The following is a 22640-nucleotide window of genomic DNA, read 5'->3' as shown; positions in this document are numbered from 1 at the left end:
GAAGTGTAATTTAGCAATGCCATTACCAGTGAATGGTCACGAGCAGCTTGGTACATTTACACTAGCAATTTTCATGCAAATTTTACTGGTAATCTATAGATGCAGGAATGAAGATTAAATAGAAAAATGCCACTGACGCACATCATTCATGTAAGAATCTTTTCATTTGAAGAATCCTTTTACCTTTTTTACATGCCATACACATTCATTAGATTATATTTTTTTTCTTGCACTATAAAAGTCGAAAGTTGTAGGCTGAATTAAAGTACTTGTATATATTTAATTATGAAATTATACCTGGCGTTGTGATATTTTTCTTTTTTCTATTTGTATTTTTTCGAGGTTTACATATTGCAAAGCTTACATGTGAACTGTATGTGAAATTGGAAATTCTTTCTCAATTCTCAAAAGAATAAATTAGATGTTGCTAATTACAATTAAAAGCGGAGTTGTAGAAGGTTGAATACAAAAAGTAGATAGAAATAGAAAAATGACCTTTGATTCATTTTAACCATACAACCAGGTGAGTTGTGGTAGTAGGGGAATTTTCATCTCAAAGATTTCTAATTGGACATCACATCATTAGAGAAGGGGAGAGGTTGCTTAGAACACATTGGTCCCTTTGTGTGTTTGTCACATTGTAGTTACATGATAGGGCGCTTAATGCATATTGCTGCTTATTCCTATTAGGGGGGGCGTCTGTGGTCTCATAGCCCATATCTTTTTGATGCTTAGATTCTGTAAAGCTGACTCAATGGAACCATTGCATTCTGCTGTATTCTTTCTTGTTGTGGTTTATGTCTCTAATGGTTGGTACATCTTCTGTCCTCCAATGTCTTTTGTTTTAAATTGAATAGCTAGCATTGAGTTTTTATGTTTAAAAAAGTAGGCTCCTTGATCCCCAAATTACAGAATCATTAAAGCTGGAGAGAAGGTCCTTGACTTGTTGCCAAAAGGCAAGCAGGAATCCTGGGAACCATGTCACTATTTTGCTTGGTACTCTCACACTACAGAGCTGTCAACTTTTAAGTTGAGGTCACCGATGGGAATGCTTTGTGCGATACCCAGAAGTGAGGTCATGCACACTTCCAGAAGTGACTTCACGTGTACCAACAAAATTTCAGCTAAAGCTGAAAAATTCTACCTGTGCCTGAGCAAATGTATCAAATGATGTCACCAAAATGCTATTTGGAATGGCATAGGAGACTCTTGGGAAAGATATAAAAATTCAGGGAATATATTCATTTTAGGAATATTTATGTGGCCACCTGTGATAAGATGAAAAGGGGTGGATTGTGTTTTTTTCTAGAGTGGTTGGTTCTGTGGAAACTTAAAGATGTGATTAGCCTTAAAGGGGAAAAATAGTTTAACCAGATAAAGATGTTTTTTGGTCAAGAACATGTTGAGAAGGTTAGCTCTTTGAAAATTAATCTTGAGGTTGCTAATCTTGCCGTAGTCCTTAAATTCTTATAGTCGGGGAAAGATATAGTTGGATCTTGTGGTGAAATGATTACGTCGATGCCCATTATATACTAGTTGTCCCTAATTATCTGTAGATAAAGTATGAATAGTAGGGGAGAAAGGGGGTATCCATAACATGTGCCATTCGTTATGAATGAGAGCCTAGAGAGGGCTCTGTTGACTCTCGGGCATGCTTAAGGGTTCGTGTAAGGTTTATCCAAGACTGGAACTTGTGGCCAAGGCCCAGCCATCTTTGGTAATATGTTTAGGAAAAACCTTTAAAGGAAAAGTTCAGTGTAAAAATTAAACTGGATAAAATAAACTGCACAAAATAAAAAATATTTGCAATATAGTTAGTTAGGCAAAAGTGTAATCTGTAAAGGCTGGAGTGGACAGATGTCTAACATAATCGCCAGAATACTACTTCCTGCTTTCAGCTCTCTAACCTCTTAGTTAGTGACTTTAGGGGGGGCCACATGGGACATAACTGTTCAGTTAGTTTGTGAGCACACAGGTCAGATTCAAATGCAAACTAACTGAACAGTTATGTCCCATACACACCCCCTCAAGTCATGTTAGACATCTGCCCACTCCAGCCTTTATAGATTACATTTTTGCCTAACTATATTGAAAACATTTTTTATTTTGCACAGTCCATCTATTTTACCCAGTTTCATTTTGACACTAAACTGTTCCTTTAAGGTCTTAAAGTAATAAATTCCATCTGATCAGGAAAATAGTTGTTGAAGGCTGATGTGTAATGAAAAAATGTATATGGTGCTGGGAGGTCCTAGGCAATGTGGTCGGCCACCTCACCCCTGCACCCTCCCCTCCTTCAGCGCAATGACAAACGGTGGGGATAATGACAAGGCAGTGCAGACTAGGGGTAGGCAGGTGAGGTACCCCTAGTTATATACATATATATTGACTGAATATGGTTACTGTGAAAGGTTGTTATTTGTTAAAAATGGCTACTAGATAGTAATAGTGTGCCAATATTGTGACAGAGTGTATTCATACCACAGGCCAACAGGGGGAAGTAGAGATGAGTTAAACTAAAAAGACAATGCTGTTTAGATTTGAGGTCCAGATCAGGAGGTATTGTGGCTTCAGGCCAGGATTGTTTTGGAAGAGTAAAGGGGTACTATTGGAGAGTGTCGGATTGCGGAGGAATGGGTGGGGATAGTAATCCCATGGCTGGTGAAAAAGGGAAGAGTGTAAACCTGATAGAATGAAAGCTAATTCTATTTAGGAAAAAGCTACCAAAATATTGGAAATAAAGTATGTGGTCCAAAACAACAACTTCACTCTATGTATGTCGGGTGTGCTGAAACAAAATAAATCTTTGAAGTTAAAGAACATATACCTGCTCGAGTGTTTTGGAGGTACATCTTGGTAAAGAAATAAAAATATTCTGCAGTGCAGTGTATATGATACATCTGCTTCTCTAACAGATGTATCATATACAATATGTATCATAAACATTTCATAAAATGAAAATCAGTCACAGATCAGGTATTATTGCCCACTGTCCATTCTGGCCACACCCACTGCACAATATATCACCACAGGGACAGGCCAAGCCAACCTAGTGCCCTAGGCAACCCAGCTGGCTAGCTCCCCCATGTGAACTTCCACGCGCATGCACAGTAACTGTAGGGACCCATAGGGTTAAGCTCCCTATGGTGTTATCCCTTACCTTTATCTAATCTGTGCTGTTATAGAGCAGAGCCCTCTGTACTCCTATTTCAGTTATTAGGTTACCCCCTATAGGTTTAGCCCAGGTAAACCACTCCCCTTGGCAGACTATATAGTGTCTTGCACAAGGAAGTGGCGTCCTCTTTTGGCCGCATGCTGTGTTCTGGACAGATCCCAACTGAGCCTGGACCAGAACATAGGCCCAGAAGCCATTTGTACCCTAGGGGACCACCTACCCTAGTGCTAAGTCGGGGGACAGGGCCCCGTGAACGAGGTAAAGCCAGCACAGTCAGATTCATTAATAGCACCCTCTAGGAGTGGTGATTGTAGTCAGCCTATTTAGCAAGGGCAGTTAATAGCCCCAACCAGGAGTTGTAAAAGGGTTTAGTCCACCCCGGCTCTGTAGTCGTTCTTTAGGGACTGGTTTTATTAGACGCCAGGTACCAGTGTTAGGAGCTCTCCCCTGGACCACAGTCGGCCGGAACACTCCCTTCTGAAAGGTCTATATCTCAGGTGTCAACTAATCCTCTGTGCATCCTCCAAGTGGGTTATTCTGTGCCTAAGTGTCACCTCTGTAGCTTCCAAGGTGATCACATATGCTATACTGCTGTGTCTGTGAGTATAACCCTGTCGCACTATTAAGCTGTGCCTTTGTCAAATAAATGTACTATAGTTCATGAGCAAGAACTTTTCTGGCGTCCATTATTCTATCTGCACCACACAAGCTCTATCTAGTTGTAGTTCAACTACACCCTCAGCTCCATTAATACCTCCTATATAGCGGAGGCCCACTCCTGTGCATTAAGATCGCATGTAACACATGCTCTATACCTATCACTAGCCTGGGTTTTGCCATATCCTAGCCAAACAAGTGTTACATAACATTGCGGGGGGGGGGGGGGGGGGAAGACAGCATGGTGACAAGTGGCAGCAGTGGCGGCAACTAGTGGTAGACAGAACAGGTACCATCTTAGCGCCCCTCCCGCCGTTTCACCCTAGGCAGGTGGCTCTTACCCTAGTCACCACTCCCTGCACAGCTGCCAATTTGTTAATTTGTCACCATTTTGTGTAATACAATACCCTATGTTATTCTTCACTCTCTGCAAAAACTGGCTCCACCTGCTTCACAGTCCCATTTTGTAAATTCATGTAATGATTCTGTGTAATACTTACTGAACCCTGTGGTGCTACTTTCCAGCCATTTTGTGAAATGGCATCCACAATATTGGGTTCTACCTGAGCGCCACAATGTGGTTATAAGTAGTACTGCTCTGCAGACACATACAAGATGTATGACTGATGTGTATGATGTATAGCCTGTGCAAAGCGAAATGTGTTGGTGCTATATTAATAACAGGTAATCAATAAATAAATACATATGTTAACAAAATCTAGTTATAGGAATTACTACCATAGACATGCGGAGACAAGTTTTTTGAGAAAATTAAACATGAGCAGACATATTTTATAGGACATTCCAACAAGTTAAGACCCATTAATACGCATTTGTAGATGCAGGCTTATTATTATATTATTATTAAATGCACCAAGATTTACTATTTGCATGGAAAAGTATGCAAAACTTGAACAGGTCTGATGAGGTTGACAGCATTCAAAATTTGACAAGGAGATGCTGCAACTGAGCATCACACCTGAGTGAAATATACTGATTGCTTCGTTACATTCTATGTACAGTGATGATAGGATTAACAGATGCTGTAGTGCCTGAGCAAATTTAACAAGTGACCATTGGTCCTCAGTTCAAAACAACTTCATTGTTATATATACTAATATTGTTTCAAAGTAGTGTGTTTGATGGGATTAACAAATTTCAAATCTTTTTGGGATTAACAAAAAGTGATTCCTTTACTCATATTTATTCAGGTGTCTATCCAGAAACCATTGTTATATGCTATGCACAGTACTGATGAGTTACACAAATATCATAGATGGCAAGGGGCACCTCAGCTGGCTCTTAGACTTAGACTGCATCTCACTTAAGGTCCCCATACACGGGCCGACTATAGCTGCCGATATCGGTCCCTTGGACCAATTCGGCAGCTAATCGGCCCGTGTATGGGGAGAGCAGAGAGCGGCCTGGCCGACCGATATCTGGCCTGAAATTGGCCAGATCTCGATCGGCCAGATTAGAAAATCCGGTCGGATCGGGGACCGCATCGGCTCGTTGATGCGGTCCCCGATCCGACTGCCCCATTGCCGCCCACATAATCCGATCGTTTGGCCCCCCGTTTTGGCATTATTATATAGCAAGCAAGCAACACATAGCGTTATGTAAATGTTTGAAAGGGGAATTCACCTTTACGCTAACTTTTAGTATGTTAAAAAATATCTCATTCTTAGACACTTTTCAGTTTGTCTTTATTTGTCTTTTGAAATATAAACCTTTGTCTTGTGCCTCTTTTAAAGCTTCCAATGGGGGTCCCTGAGCCCTGTATCCAAAAATGTATTGCTCTTTGAGGCTACAATTTTATTGTTACTGTCACCACCATGTAAATTGTAACCTTGCAACTAGATAATGGCTGAATTTTCAAACTGGAAAGCTGCCGAACAAAAAATATGGGGGGGCGCTAAGTATTAAGTTAATTACACCGTCTGTTTCTAAGAACAGACATAACTAATCTTAATGTTCCATTATCAACAACCTCAGCATTACTCTGCAGTAAATTTGATTCATTGGTTAAAAAAAATAAATCAAAATTTAAACTGTCCTTAGATCTTTTAATAGAAAACAATGGGATCATCACCAACCAGTCTTAAATGAATGAATCACTATGGCCTGAATCTGACATCAATCTATTTAAGGAGAAAGAAAGGTAAAATCACTGGGGGGTGCCAAGATGTTAAGGTGGCCACACACATGGCCCAATCAAAATCTTTTAACCTGGCCGATCAGCAGCCTCCTGCGATATCGGTCGACTCGCCGACTTGCCATACACGTACCGAATATTTACGAAACAAGGTTTCGCACGATAATTATCGGTGCGTGTATGGCCAGCTTAAGGCAACCCCTAGCGATTGCAATCGCTTACCTGATACCCTAGGCTGGTGCTTCTGGAGAAAACTGCACCAGCCCGGGGTAGCTGCGAACGAGCAATCCTCTTCCTCCTGTCTTATTTGTTTGTGATCCCAGGGCCAGTGCATACGCAGTAGAGTGAAATAGCCGGCTTGTTGGTTAAAGTTTTACTTTTTAAACTACTGTACATGCGCAAGCGGTGCAGGGACAGAAGAAGGAAGAGCATCTCACTCTCACAGCTACCCCTGGGGTATAAGGTACGCTATTATAATCACCTTTCCTTCTCCTTTAATAAATGTTGGATAGCTACATGTAAAGAATTCACATTACATTTGTAAAGTGAATTTCGGTACTGATTGAGGTGTACCAAATACACAGGAGTGTCACTGGCATCATTTTGGATATGTGCGTCATCACTGTTCCAGTATTTCATTCGTTTTTGTTAGAAATTACATTTAGATGTTTGTTGGTGATGTGTTGCATATGTGTTTGTGCTATTTAATCATTGGGTACTCAATGTAAGCAATAGTAAGAAATCCAAGTCCAGCTTGCAACTCCACCAGTTGCATGGGAGTAGGAGAAAAAATAGGTTACCTGAAAGCAGTTCTAATGTGTAGCGCTGGCTCCTTCGGAAAGCTCAGACTCAGGCTCAATGCACTAAATTGGCTGCCTACACACCAGTATTACAGCTAAAAAAACACATTTGCTTGTTCAAAAATAAAATTTTAGATGGTAGAGTGAATGTGCTATGTGCTATGTAAACAGTGTCATTTAGAAATAAAAAGTACACCATAAAAATCATGAATCCCAAAGATGTAGTATATTAAAAGAAGTTGTTTATTATACTTTGGGCTTCTGTACCAGCTGAAGACAACCAGAGCCCTTTAACAGAAAGGATCTGTACCTCCAAAGATGCCCCAGTAGCTCCCCAATTTATTTTCTGCTGATTCCCTGCACATGCTCTGTGCTGCTGCCAGTTACTGAGCTTAGGATACAATATTCTGAATAAAAATTTCCCAATGCAAGCCTGACTAGTAATTAATCCACAATACATGGCAGTTCTGAAAAGTGCAATAAGCATCAGAATTTAATAATCAGCCCTGTAGCATCAGCTTCTATGATAGGCAAACCTCATTTTCTGCATGATAATTTGCGATGACCCCTAAACTCAGCCTCTCAACAGTAGCTTTGAGCAAACTGAGCATGAGTCTTACTGACACTCAGAATCCAAGATGGGGCACTCCTGTGACAACCTTGAAGGCCTGGACCATTACTACTATAAAGAAGATAAACCTTTAGGCTGGTGCAATAAGTTATGAATATAAAATACTGCATTTCTAGCCATATTTATTTTTAGGGTTTAGTTCTCATTTAAATATTAACTTAGCTTACAATATTTATTCTGCCCTAACTCTGTTTGTTCATGGAGCAGGAGCCTTGTTAGTCACAGAAGCTAAGTAGTTCCTGCATGAGAAACAAGCTTTTCTGCGGATGCTAATGCAATGGCTCAGGGAGAAGATTTCTATAATAATACATAAGAGCAGTATGCTCCAAGCAAGGAATCCAGAGCCAGAGGCATGTTTGGAAGTGTTCTATGAAAAGGAAAGTGGTAAGTGAAGGTTGATACAGACTTGTTGGTTCAATAGCTGGTTCAAGTATAGATTAAAAAGCCCAGAGAAGAAAGGGGGAATCTGGAGTACATGGCACATAGCAAAAGCAGAATAGCTGGTGGAAATGGGAGGATGGAGTGTAGAAATACATAAGAGATATAGGGAGAGATCATGAGAATCTCACACAGGCAGACCAAGAAGGTAGAACTGCAAATGTGGGTTGGGGAGAGAATGGCATATGACTGGGAGAAACAAATAGAAGAAACTGGCAGATGGAAAAAGGGGGGAAGTAGCATAGAACATGAAGGCTTACAGGATTGTCACTGGCCGGATGGTGGACCCTTAAAAGAGAACTAAATCCCCTTGGGTACCAAAGCTAAACTTAGCTAAAAGCTATAGTAACATAGGAGTTTTAACTTTGGCGCATGGGGGTGCACGTTCACGGGGGGGGGGAGTGGGGGATAGGGGGGTGCCCCCAGTAGAAATCCGGTGCCGCATTTAAATTATTGAAATTGATGAACTGGATACTTCTGCATTTAGTTTTATTTACAGATTTTAAATTTGACTTTTAACCAAATTTCCCCACAAAGAATGTTGCTATCTGTCCTGTGTCCTGTGCAGGCCCGGATTTGTGGAGAGGCCACAAAGCCCCGGGCCTAGGGTGGCACAAATTTGGGGGTGGCATGCCATTTTTCTCCCATACAGAGCAATGGGGACCTCCCCTGCGCTCGCTCACATGGGGGTGGGGGGATTGCACAGGCACGGCACGGCGTGGGGGGGGGGAATGGGGCTGGCCTAGGGGTGCCCGGATTAGAAATCCAGTACTGGTCCTGTGTATTCTTTTTGCAACAATACCCCTTCTTTCATAGTAGCCATCAATGGACATCAATGAGTTTTTTATTAACAGTATGCCACTTGAGTATCCTGAACCTACCTGCTTGTCATGAAGGTATACTATGTATTTTTTAATCTTTACTGAAAGCCTTTATATTTTGAAATTATCATGTGACCCCCCTATTGGATTGGTTTAATTTTGAAAGTAGTTGGAATATATCTTCTCTAGATTAAAAAGCTTTTGTAACAGCTCAGGCCAGTTTTATTGTGCAAATAACATCCCAGGCATATTTTAAAAGTATGTTGATTACTATGAGGAAGTATTTTATATTGTCGTTGTACTTAGCAAAATCAGCCATGAACACTAAATCATCCTGCCCTTAAGAATCTATATCTAGTTTCTTGTGTGGACAGTCATTTCAGTTTAACATTTCCAACCACCAACTTATATTTTGTGGTGTGCAGTATGAAGTCATGATTCATTTTATTAGATACAATTTAAACTTTCAGCTTTTCTTTTTTTTAATAAGCCATGCAGCACTGAAATGTGTTAATCTCATTCATTTCACTAGTTTGAAAAAATAGAAGCCTGTTTAACAATGAGCTTAGGTGAGATGACCTTAAGCCTAAGAACCAACTGAAGTGCCCCCCTACCAACTATGATATTTGTTTATCTTACCAGTACTATGCATAGCACATAACAATGGTTTCTAGATAGACACCTGTATAAATCTGAGTGTAGGAATCACTTTATCACTTTGAGAAGCTTTGGAATTTGTTAATCTGATCATCAAATCCACTACATTGAAACAATATACACACACTACAGTATTTGTTAATTCCATCATCACTGTGAATCAGCATATCTTACCTAGGTAAAATAATCAGTTATGTCTCCTCCATGTCAAATTCTGGGTGCTATTTATCTCATTAGAACTGTTCATTTAGAAAGAAAGGTAATAACTAACCAACAGTGAGTAATTTTATGTGTTAAGCAGTTAATCTAAAACTTAAAGCTGAGAGCAGTCATCATTTATACAGGGGGTGAATTATCAACATTCGAGTTTATTTTTTTCACAAATTCGAATTATGGTTCAAATACTTGAATGTCTGATATTTATTAAGTGCAGAAAACCTGAAAATTGGAATGTAAAACGTCACCATCTAAAATGCTTATGGGTTTATATAGAAGTCAATGCAGGAAAAGGTGATGTACAATGTACCATGCCAGTCAAAAATGTTTACAGGGTAACCCTTTTGAAATAAAAAATAACAAAAGTGGTATAAAGGTGATACCTTTATTGGCTAACTAAGATAATCATAGCAAGCTTTTAGAACATTTTAGTTCCTTTTTCAAGCTGATTACCAGAACTGATATGTTCTGAAAGCTTGGTATGATTATCTTAGTTAGCCAATAAAGGTATCACCTTTATACCACTTTTGTTATTTTTTATTTCAAAAGGGTTACCCTGTAAACATTTTTGACTGGCACAGTATATATTTTTTATTTCAAAATTATAGGTTACCCTATAGAAGTCAATGGGAGCTGTCCTAGCATGGCCAGAATGCACAATTGGTGGAATACTACAGTGCAGTGGGTGAGACTAATTTGTCACATGATCTGTGACCCTTTCCTTAGCTCCACCTATTAAGTATGCCTTGACTGACTAATAACTGCACTTTATTGCTACGTTACCAAAATTTTATACGAAAAACTGTAGTTGTCTCTCCCATTTTACAATGCAGTCTTGCATTTGTTGCCTTAGAGGCGGAAGAAAGCATTTATAGTTTATTTATAGTATACAATCATGTGTCACAGTGCCTTGACAAATACATAAATACCCTAACCTTCAACTCACAAACACATGGAAACTAAATGTGCTAAGTGGCATGCTAAAGAATATCACATTGTATATTTCCAATGCTTGTTTCCCTGGGTTTTAGTACCTGCATCTCATTAGCATGTGTTCAATGGCTCGTTTCAGCTCTCAGCATAATGTTTTCCCACAAGCCAAGATTAATAGAAAATTCCATGGAGCAGCTATGATACACCAGCTGTCAACTGCTTAGCACCACGACACCAACCAAGTGGCAATATATCTTGCAGTCTAATGCTGTTATTGGCAAATCCAGTATACTGACACAGTATAAGGATTACATGGCACTAGAACATTTCCTTAAAGCTTGGTGTTTAGCAGAGAAATATATCCTTTTTAATACATAAACCCCATCCCTTGCAAGTCATCCTGATTTGCATTCACATAAATGACATTGTGATCATGATCCAGGTTGTCTAATATTGATGCCTACCAATAGGAACAATTTGCATGACATATGTCTAAAACCACGAATGAAATAAAGATTGTTACAGTTTGCTTAGTACAGCTACCATTGACTTCTACATGACCTCAACAGATTTTAGATGGTGTAGTGTTAAAGCATATTTCATACTTTTGTGTATTAGCAAGATTAGATTTTTAGTGCTAAAAACTACGATTCATGAAAAAGGAAAAAAATACAAATGTTAGTAAATGGGCCCCTTATTATTTAGTACCAAATAAGGTTGCTATGCACTTGAATAGACATTTAATTCTGCATCCCTCTCAGCAGGTAGAGATATAGCAACTCACAGACCTTGCTTAACTTGCTCAGAGCTGGTAAACATGCAATAAAAACCTCACAAATAGGGTTTCCATCTGATAGTATATAGGATGCCAGGTGATAATATTTTTACTAGTGATGAGCGAATCTGTCCCGTTTTGCTTTGCCATAAAATTTGAGAAACGGCAAGAAAATTCGTTAAACGCATTTGTCGCACAATTTTTTTGTTGCCCGTGTCTTTTTTTTGTCATCCATGTTTTTTATGCGACCGCACCCTTTTTTTTACATGACCACACCCAATTTGATGTGCCATGCCCTATTTTTACGCGCCCATGCCCAATTTGCTCATCACTAGTTTTTACTAAAAAAGTATGCCAAAGATTGAAAGTGTAGTGGTGCCGTGGTTTGTATTTCTGCCTTGTAGAGCCTTTTAAGTTTGTGCTTTTGTGGGCAATTCAGTTTTCTTACCAGTACAAAAATATTACAAGAAGGTTTAAATGGCTCCAGAAACAACTAAACATAATAATAATAAGCTCACAAGACTGAAGTGGATAACATATAAGGGGTCATTTACGACAGCAAGCACAGATGTGGGCCCGCATATTTCCCTGCAGTCAGTTGCTTTAAAATCCCATTTCATTAAATTTTACTTCCGTCATCATGTGCCACTTGCCCTTCTTTATAGTTACTCTCGTAAACTTACATTACATTTAAGTTTACCCTCATTTAACACTATTTTTATGCATTTCCCTGATTTTACATTTTATTTTTGCCCAGATTTTACACCATTTTGTCCTGGTAATCTGAAAATGGGGGTTCTACTGTACTTCTGCAACCCATTAGAGAATTCTAAAGCACACCGACCCTTCCCTAGTGTTCATTAACATGGCAAAAATAATTTTGAAACACCACAACAAAAAGGTTTCTGTAGGTGTCCCATAGTTATTGAGGAAATATTCCAAAGCAAATAAATCTAAAAGTGTACAAATTTTAGTTTTCCCAGTAGAACTTTCAAAGGCCAACACCAGGGACATATTTCTATCGTATTTGTGAAGAAATGAATAACTTTCAAAAAATTCATATTTGTTGATGCGTACCTCCAAAATTCCAAACAGGATTAATGCAGAGTCTGAATGCATTGTTGCCCATAACCCCCCTTCTGGAGCTATACACTGGCAGCGCTATCATCAAAAGGTCCAGGCTGGAAGTAGCATGTGCTCTCCCTATTCCCCATTCCCAACACAAGTTAGGAAGTGCTAGTGGACACAGGATGAAGCAGGGCCCAGTATTGGGCTGCATTGTCACTGCAGTGCTGCAACTTGCATCTTGGCTGGATTTGGGACAAGGTATAAACCAGAGGCTGGACTGAAATCCCCTGCCACAAATGCTCTGTAACTATGCAATCATGGATGCAATTTTGCACTAAATACTCCAGTACACAAGGGAGGGGATTTCATAAATTACAGCTAATAAAAATGTTTGAATAGATTATATATGTGTCATTTTGGGGAAACATATCTAAAGCTCCGCTTAGATCTACAAAGCTCTCTGACCAAGCATCTAAGCAGACAATGGGCTTGATTCATTAAAGGGCAATAAAACGAGCGCTATTTATAGCATGCGTTAAAAATTTGATCACGTTTTTATTTTTGCAACTTACACTTGATTCACTATAAGGAAAGGCATCATAATTAAGACTCAATGTTCTTTGCGTTATTTAACTCGCAATGAGTTTTTTTCTTGCGTTAATTCCCCGCGTGCGCGTTATTTCCTGCTGCACGAGATATACAGTATTTCACTGCTTGCTATTTTAGTGCACAATTTTACACACGTAACCATTACTTTCGGATAACTACTGTTCTGAAAATTACCATTTCCCTGAAAACTGGAGGCTGCATCACTCTAGGGCCAACACATACTTTAAAAAATCCCACTGCAAAGTCCATATTGTGTTGCCAAAAGCTCACGAACCACAATTTTCTTTAATTAACGCCTGCCCCAAGTAGGTGTTAATATTCCCACAGACTAATGCAAAATTTAGTGCATTTAACGCTTCATGTGTGTTTGTGAATCACATGAATGCGAGGTAAATAACGCATTGCGGTAGTGCATTTTTTTGCGCATGCGTTATGCGTCAACACATGCCAAATGACTTTGATGAATCAGGACTTAATTATTGCATGCTTTTTAACACAAAAAAGCATGCGATAAGCGTTATCGACCTTCAGTGAATCGGCCCCAATATGTTTTTTTTCTATTTTGCTCCCAGAAGCATAACATAATTTGGACAGACCCCCGTAAAAAAGAATTTTCAGACCCCGTCAGAAACACTAACTACCCTGGCCCCCCATTCACTTGCAGAGTATGGCAAAAGTAAGGTCTGCTGTATGATAGTTAGCGCATCCCCGGCTACTACATTCAGACATTATATGCACTATTTACATTGACCACAGGTTAAAGGATTAATCTGGATCTATAGGTGTCTGTCTTTTAAGGTATCTACTAACCTCAAATTAGGTCAAACAGGTGGAAACTTGTCCGTAGATCTGGGTTTTGTTTACAACTGATCAATGATCATCTTTGAATTAAGCAAAAACATCTGTTCCTGGGGCTGGATGTACTATGATAGTTAAGGTTACGCAACTTCTGGTAAGCCCACTTCTGCCTTTTTTGCAATATATTATATAATTTTATATAATATAATAATATAATATAATGATTACAAACCAAATTGTAGCACAAGGGAAAAAGGTACTATTGTGATTGTCCTTGCAGCATACAGCTGCTGTGCTAACTGTTGTTTAGAGGCACTTAATTAGCAATGCCTTACTCCACCTTTTCCAGGTACAACCAGATTTTGCATGGCTGAGCTGGATATATAACAGAGCCTGCTAGCTCTGTCTAACTCATTAAGGAATCCAGTAAGGTAGAAGCCAGAAAATAAGGACTACCTTTAATAATACTTAGGCATTGGATAAAAGGTAAATATACAGTCTTTAAACTTAAAATAATATATATATGGCTGCAAAATTATCTTTTAATAGCTAACAATACAATGTAATGCTGGACATCCTTTTCACATCCTTTTCAACAAAATTGAAAATATAACCTGTTTTTATGTTGTGATTACTTTTAGTTTGTGTTTAGTATGACTGTTATTGGTCAGTAAAACACACGGGTATCTATTTTAAAGCTGTATATTTATATTTTTATGTAAGCAGGGACTATCATACTTCTTATTCATCTAAAGCAAAATCAACTCATTGATATAATGTAGAAACCATGATCTCGGTGGCCAGATTATCTTGGAAATGGCAGAACTCTTGCTTCATTTACTTCTCATTAGCACTGAAACAAAGAGGATTTTAAACATACAAATGCTCCACTAATCCGCAGGTGGCATTAAATAGTCTGCTTGAAAGCAAATGTCTGACAGGTTGCACTGGGTTCCTAGGTATGGTACAATTTTTGCTCTTTAAATCAAGATGCTTTAAATTACGTTCTAAATATTTCCTAATTTCCGTCTGATTTTTGTCTTTGCATATGAAAAAAATAGTTTGTTACCTTATGATTTATCATAATTATGCACTATTGCAGCTGAAGAGTCTGTATACAGTAGGTTGCTCAGTGGAGTATCAAAGATTTGCTAATTGTGTCCAATTGTATTTTTTTACCAGTTCAGTTTTTAAAGTACATCCTAAATTTGAATAATCTCACAGAAACAATTTTTGTGATACTACTACTTTTTTGATGGCTAAATGATCATTTACATTGTAGAATGCTTTCTTGACTGGGGACAAACCAGCAAAAGGGTAATATGAACCTTCCCCTTAAATTAGCCTACCCTAAAGAAATAAAAAAGGGGGGTGCACTTATGAATTTTCAAACCTTATAGCTTAGCCAAAGATGATGGATGGATGGATGAATGAACTGCTCATGAATTTGGTTTGACAGCTGAAAAGTTCTATGTTTTGCCTACATTATTTAAAGATATTGCAACTGCTGCTGACATGGCTGAACTCTTTATGACACTGATCTACAGACTGTTAATGAACTTACCTCTTTCTTAAGCTGTTGGTGGAATTTTAGGTTTTCAAGCAGTCACTGGATACAATTAGTAATATGAAATGTAGAGGGGAAAACAGATATGCAACTGGCCTCCCCCACTGCCAGTATATATATCCAAATAAAGATGAAGCAACAATACCTGTATAATCACTGTGGGGTGTTCCTAGTTGTTTATTGCGGTGCTTCAGATACAAACAGCAGGATCAAACGTTTCAGGACAATGATATGCCCTTCCTCAAGTGACTTGTTGTTGACTGGATACAATTAGGCCAAGTCTTTAAGTGACTGCAAGAGCATTTTTTACTTTTATTACTAGGAACTTGCACCCTAATCAGCCAGGAGCCAAGTCATATTAACTGGAGCAGGACAGGACACCTATTTTAAAGTCTGCTTTCTGCAGGTACAAAAATAAAATCACTTAGGCAGATTTTTAATAATTATTTTTTGTATAATTGTTTTCTGTTTGGGTTTTGTTTTAAGAGACCAGTCATCCTTTGTCATGACACTGCTTAGCTCAAGGACTGGGACAGTTGTGGTAAAAGTTATGTAATTGTCTACATTTTTTTTTAATTTTCAAGAAAATGTAAAGCACTGTTTAGGCCAATGGGATTTTCTTTGTGACTCTGTTTCATAGCAACATAAAAAGACAGGTATTGCTGCCAACAAAAAAGCAAACTACAAAAGTTTTGAATTTCACATTTAAAGAAAAGGTGTTTAGTAAAGGAAGTAACTAAACTGTATTTACCAATTATAGCTCAGTTCACCAGAATAATAGCTGCAATATTTACAGTAAAGCTATTTGGCACAGAACAGGACATCGACGTAAGAGTCTAATTTTATTCAATATAAATAGAGACATCAGCACAGTCTACTCATACTCTACCAGCTAAAGATCTCTCTTGGTAGGTGAATATTAGTTTTTTTTAAGATTCCTTCCCCTGAGTCGGTCCTCACTACTGGTAGCCTTAATTGTTGCTTCTGTGTTTCTTGGACACAATATTAGAGTTTAGCACTGCAATGACTATCATTTATGAGATTATGAGATACATGCTGGATTGAGCTTTTCATATATATAAGGTGAAATTTAAAAAGCACAGTTATGCATAAGTTATTTGAGGATTTACCATAATATTTTTCCCTATGAATTTCAATATGCAAAAGTGAACTCCAGGGGGAATTAAGTAACATAATTTCCCTCCAAATAACAAGATAAACACTTCAGAGGAAAGAGGGACAGGTTACAGTACAAGTTTGCATGTACCTGTCCGGGTAATCTATCAGGGTAATGTCTAATTTTTTTTCTAACACTTGCAGTAAGATCAGAAACACAATGGAACTATAGGTCTCCTAATCATGTAGAATGCGCAGATGCATTTAGAACCCAATAGATAGTTTTCCCAGGGAGGTGTTGTTTGTCATCTCCCAGGGGTGCGAGAGTATAGAAGGTGTCAGAAATCAAACACCACTTCCACTGTGCATAAATGTGTGATTGTATTCCTGAGTTAAGGGATTTTCTTATGTTTTTAATTAGTCTGATGTGTGTGCTGTATGTGTTGTAAATGGGAAGTATTTTATTGCAATTAATGACTTTCTTTTTAGTATTATTGCTCAGCCACTGGGGATAATAATTTGAGAGAATTCCAATTTGCCCTATATAAAGAGTCTCTTTACCTCTGCTAAATCTAAGAAAAAACATTTACTTATATAGTTCTGTTGGACCATTGGAGTTGGATCTAACTGTTTAGAGTCCTCAGTATATGTTTCCAGCTGCTGAGACTGTCCATTCTATGGGGACCAAATGGAGTAGATGGGGTATAGGGTTGTATACTGATGGATATCTAAGCTTACTTATTGTCTTGGATGCTCCTGAAAAGTATAGCATGTTGACTTTAAATGATATTAACCTTAACTTTTCTGCACAAAATATGTCAAATATAATATGATTTTTCAGCTGCATGGGCAATAGATTTTCATAGACTAGTTTTTCATGAGTAAGAAATACATTTTGCATTTCACAATGTAAAAAAAGAACCAAAAATAAATGTTTTTTTTTTTTACTCAAACACCTGATGATCTGCCTGTGTTGTTGGGACCAGCTCTCCACTCCCACTTTATTCTCACTGAGTGATCAACCTCTCTTTCACCTTCTTCCATTGTGAAGTGGTGGATTCTGGGACATGCAATCTCTTTGCTTTCCCGTGTGCACCACCCACTATGGAGAGTTGCAGTGAGAATAAGGCCCAAAATCCCTCTTCATTATGGAACAAAATAAGGTAGGGGTTGTATTGTCAGCCTAAAGAATGTAAAAATGATTTCATTTCAATCTGTGGAATCAGCTATGTCTATTTAAAAATATATATATACATTATATGGAAATTATTTATTTGGAAGTTAAGGTAATGTTGTTGGAACTTTTTTTTTTTTTTACAAAAGTGTAACTAATTAAGCTCATGACAAAAAGGGGGGGGGGGTTCTCTTTAATTGCACATATCATGTATAATTACAGAAAAATTATAAATAGCTTGCAAAGGCAATGTTATGATAAATGTAAAACCATTTTAGGTGTCATTATCTCTTTAAGAACTTTCATTACATTTGCAGTGCACTGGTGCAATTGCAAACTATAAAATATGCAAACATTTTTCTATTGGTAATGTTCACAAAATTTTCCAGAGGCTCTCAAAACCTCCACTAAACCTATATAAATATGCATAAATAAATAATTGTTCACGTCACGTTTATTTATTCCCATTAATAATTTTCCCCATTTATAATTATGGGGGTTATGTCCACAGTCTGTCTGACTGTCCCCCAATTATTCTGCCTTCAAAATATTTCTAAAAACACCTTTATGTAGAGAAGCTTACCCATTTAGTTTAGAATTACCCTATGCTGCATCTCTCACATTGCTTAACTCTGATCTTGCCCATTCCCACACCTTGTGTCTCAACCCCTTCTTTTAGATTGTCAGCTCTTTGGGCAGGACCCTCTTCATCTCTTGTCCTAGTTATTGGTTGCTTTGTATGTAATTTGGTATGTTCAGTGTATAAATCCATTTATTGTACAGATCTGCAAAACATGCTCAAATTATTTTTCAGTAGACTTAAGGAACAGAGATCTAAATTATCTGAAAAACTCCAGGTCCCCTGAGCATTCTCTATAACAGGTCCCATACCTGTACTATATGCCAAAACTGACTAAATACATTTGTTATGTTTAGAATCAGACTTCTATACTGAATGGTGTACTACAGCGTTGGCAGCATAATAAAGTAAAAATATAACCCAAGGCATGATCTTAGAACTTACTGCTTGGTTAAACTAGTAAAAGGCTGAAGCAGTATAAATATGGAAAGTCGCAATAAGTAAATGTAAAAAAAATGATTTCTTCTATAGCTTGATGCAGAAGGGCAGTAAAGTTTAATAAAAATTGGGGAGTCGATGTGATGCAGGCATTCCACTTTCTCTTTTTTCTATGCTATAGAAATTGTGTCCTGCTCTGTTATGATTTGGCATGGCTCCAGATTGCTGGTGCATAGCAAATAGTTGGTGAAAGAATTACTCATTTAAAGTTTATTTTTTTTGCTCTTGACTTGCTTTCCAGTGAACAACTTCTTTCTGACTTTTGCTTCTCTTCCAGACAACGCGGCTCACGGGTCATAATGTTGTCTTACGTTCGGAAGAAATTAAACTTGCATCTGGCAGAGCGCCAACGACGTAGAAGTCGCCTCGTATCTAAGGATGGCAGGTGTAATATAGAATTTGGAAATGTGGAAGAGCAATCAAGAGTGGCATTCTTAGCTGATATTTGGACCACAATCTTAGACCTCAAATGGAGGTACAAAATGACAGTTTTTATTTCTGCCTTTTTAGGGAGCTGGTTCCTTTTTGGCCTATTGTGGTATGCTGTGGCTTATTTACACAAAGACCTTCCAGAATTTAATCCTTCTGTAAATCACACACCCTGTGTGGAAAACATAAATGGCTTGACCTCCTCTTTTCTATTCTCTTTGGAAACTCAGGTGACAATCGGGTATGGATTTCGTTGTGTGACTGAGCAATGTGCCACAGCAATATTTTTACTGGTGGTTCAGTCAATTCTGGGGGTAATAATTAACTCATTTATGTGTGGAGCTATTCTTGCTAAGATTTCAAGACCCAAAAAAAGAGCTAAAACCATCACCTTTAGCAAAAATGCAGTAATAAGCAAGAGAGGAGGAAAACTCTGTCTTCTTATCAGAGTGGCAAATCTCAGAAAGAGTCTGCTAATTGGGAGTCATATTTATGGAAAGCTGTTAAAAACTACTGTGACTCCAGAAGGAGAGACAATCATACTAGATCAAGTCAACATTGAATTTACAGTCGACGCAGGAAGTGAGAATCTGTTTTTTGTTTCCCCACTAACAATTTATCACATTATTGATAAAGATAGTCCTTTTTTTGAGATGTCTGCCGAGACTTTACTGCAGCATGACTTTGAACTAGTGGTCTTCCTTGATGGAACTGTCGAGTCCACAAGTGCTACCTGCCAAGTTCGTACATCCTTCATTCCAGATGAAGTGCTCTGGGGATACCGTTTTGCACCTCTTGTGTCCAAGACCAAGGAAGGCAAATATCGTGTGGATTTCTCCAACTTCAGCAAGACTTTGGAGGTAGAAACACCCCATTGTGCCTTTTGTCTTCAAAATGAGAAAGATGCCAGGGAAAAAAGCAAAAAAGGATATGATAATCCAGGATTTGCCCTGTCAGAACCACCAGAAACCATTGACACTAAAATGTAGTATCACAAGAACTTTATCCTTAAGATTTGGCTTATACTTGTAATCTCAAAGTCCATAAGGACTGTGACTGCAATTTATTGATTCTCCATGAGAAAATTAATGTTACATGTAGCACACTTACTTAGAAATGCCATTCTAAAAGGGGTGTACATATAAATATTATATTTTTACTTTAACAGATGTTTGTTGTAGGTATGAAAAGATTAGAACAAAAACATACTTACTGTAGTTCTTATGAAATAAGATCACAAAAGATCATATACACATGTAAATGAGGTAATTACATTCCCTTACTTCAATTGTTATTTTATACACTTATTAACACCAGCTGTTAAGAATATAAATGGGTTATTAACCTCTCTCTGTAACAGGTTAGCCTTATACAATATACCAGCCTCTCTAATAAGATTTTACCACCATTCCTCAATGACTTCTTTTCTAGCTGTCACACTACAACATGGTCCTGTTCTCTTTTTTTATACATGCCAGTGCTATATGGCTGTACCATGTAACGTAGTAATATAGTAGATGAAAAAAAAAATGACACCGTTGATCCAAAGGAAGACAAAAAACCCCATCTGAAGCGCTGCAATTGTCTCATAAGGGGAAAAAAATTGCTTCTTGACTCCAAGTGGACTCGGAGCAGTCCCTGGATCAACTTGTACTAAGAGTAAATTTCAGTAATTTGTCACTTTTGTAAGATATCCTTAAAAAGGACTTGACAGCTCTCTCTATAAAAAAAATGTTTCTGCATTTTAAGATGAAAACTACATTCTTCTAATCTAAATGTATGCTCTCATATCCATTCCCACTGGAAGGATCTACTAATGAATAAAGCAGCAGAGAGTTTATTGTAAGGTCCCCTTAAGCTTATACACCTTGCATATCTTTTATTAGCTTAGTCACTGTACCATTAATATCCTCTTTAGTGATGAGCAAATTTTTTCGCTAGGCATGGTGAATTGGCGAATTGTTTTTGGGCGTGCTCATGTCAAAATAGCTCAGGCGACAAAAAAATAGACGTGGGCAACAAAAAAAAGTTGTGCGACAAATGCGTTTCGCAAATTTTTCACCGTTTCGCAAATTTTCTTGCTGTTTCGCGAGTTTTATGGCAAAGCAAAACAGGACAGATTTGCTCATCACTAATCCTCTTTAAGGACTGAAGACCAAAATTGCAGTTTATGCACATCATTTTGATTGATAAAATTCCATCACAGCTTTCCACATTTAGCAGCGCTAAAAGAGCACAGATGGATTACTAAGTATTTTGCGCAGCACAATGGCAGTTAAAACACGTATTACATTTTACAGTGGAGGGATATTTTAACCTTAGAAAGGCTGCAGAATAGAAAGATCAGTTTAACCTGGCATTCCACATATGCATGCTAAAACATATTAGAATAGGGAATACACGAGATATTAAAACGTATGAGGTTATTAGAACTCCCCATGGAACGCAGCATTACATTTTAATACATTCACTGAGCCATGTCCTTGTGAACTTATATCAAGCTTTGAAATAACAATGCTAACCTAATTTATTGTACCAATATCTATAGATTTTATATATATAATAAATTTGTAGCAAGTTCAAATATATGCAATACAATAATCTGTATAATAAAATGGATCTATATCATTATGAGCATATTGTAGACTATTCATCTACCCATTTCTTAAAGTTTATTTATTTATTACCCGTTTTTACATTTTTGGAGTATTATTAGCTCTAAACATAAATCAAGGTTAAAATTGGTTTTCTAGTGAGTGCAGCATTAGAGGAGAAACACTCACTGTAATTATTTTGAGGTAGTTATAGTCACATATTTTAAGGAGGGGAGAGGAGGTTTTTAAACTATAGCTGACTGTAATCTGTAATTTATGGAGTGATAAAAATCAGAGTGTTAAAATCAGACTTTGGCATGTTTCTATTTGCTTCCTTAACATGTATCTGCATACAAATGTATCTGTATCATGTGAAAAATAAACCAGCCTGAGCTTGTGTGAAAAAAGAAATATTATTTTGTATAAAATAGTTGGTTTGCATAATTTAATTTAGTAACTGTATATAATAAGTCAAAGAAGTGGCTTAGAGAGCTTTGACCCAATCATCCCTTCTAATCTTGAACAAAGTGTTCATCTGCTGTTTATAATATGAAATGTATAGACCCCCTTTTAACAACCAGTTTTCCAGAAACAAAATATTAGAATAACAGAACTAATAAATGACCGCACAACCAATCACACAGAAATTTAGATTACAGATTTTGAAATTACATGGATCTATTCAGAAAGTTTATACAAAAAAACAAAAGCTGACTCACATTATCAAAATATTTTTTTTTTATGCTTAATGGCTACAGTTGTGCTTTTAAAGAGAGCTTCGACAAAGATTCTCTAACATGAAAAAAACAAGGGCTTCTTTTGTTTATGGCTGCCTATATAATCTTTAATAGAAATGCCCTTTAAGATCATTGGCAAAAAGTGATAATTTAATATTTCATTAATCTAACATTCTAATACTAATATTGCAGTTGGTCCCAACAAAAAGCAA

The 22640-nt window shown here is 37.6% G+C and overlaps 2 protein-coding genes across 7 annotated transcripts in view; one reads left to right on the top strand and one right to left on the bottom strand.

The window, feature by feature from the left end:
* Window positions 1–22640, bottom strand: part of kcnj5 (potassium inwardly rectifying channel subfamily J member 5) — a 69521-nt gene that overhangs the window by 34571 nt on the left and 12310 nt on the right. The window lies entirely within an intron of this gene.
* kcnj1 (potassium inwardly rectifying channel subfamily J member 1) lies at window positions 14125–22098 on the top strand. The gene is made up of 2 exons (XM_004916171.4): window positions 14125–14219; window positions 18946–22098. Exon 2 carries the CDS (start codon window positions 18968–18970, stop codon window positions 20084–20086), a length of 1119 nt encoding a protein of 372 aa, XP_004916228.1. The 5' UTR covers window positions 14125–14219; window positions 18946–18967; the 3' UTR covers window positions 20087–22098.

Source organism: Xenopus tropicalis, chromosome 7 (genome assembly GCF_000004195.4).
Source record: "Xenopus tropicalis strain Nigerian chromosome 7, UCB_Xtro_10.0, whole genome shotgun sequence".
NCBI classification, from domain to species: domain Eukaryota; kingdom Metazoa; phylum Chordata; class Amphibia; order Anura; family Pipidae; genus Xenopus; species Xenopus tropicalis.
The sequence above is the reverse complement of the archived record's forward strand: the minus strand, read 5'-3'. Positions and strand labels throughout refer to the sequence as shown.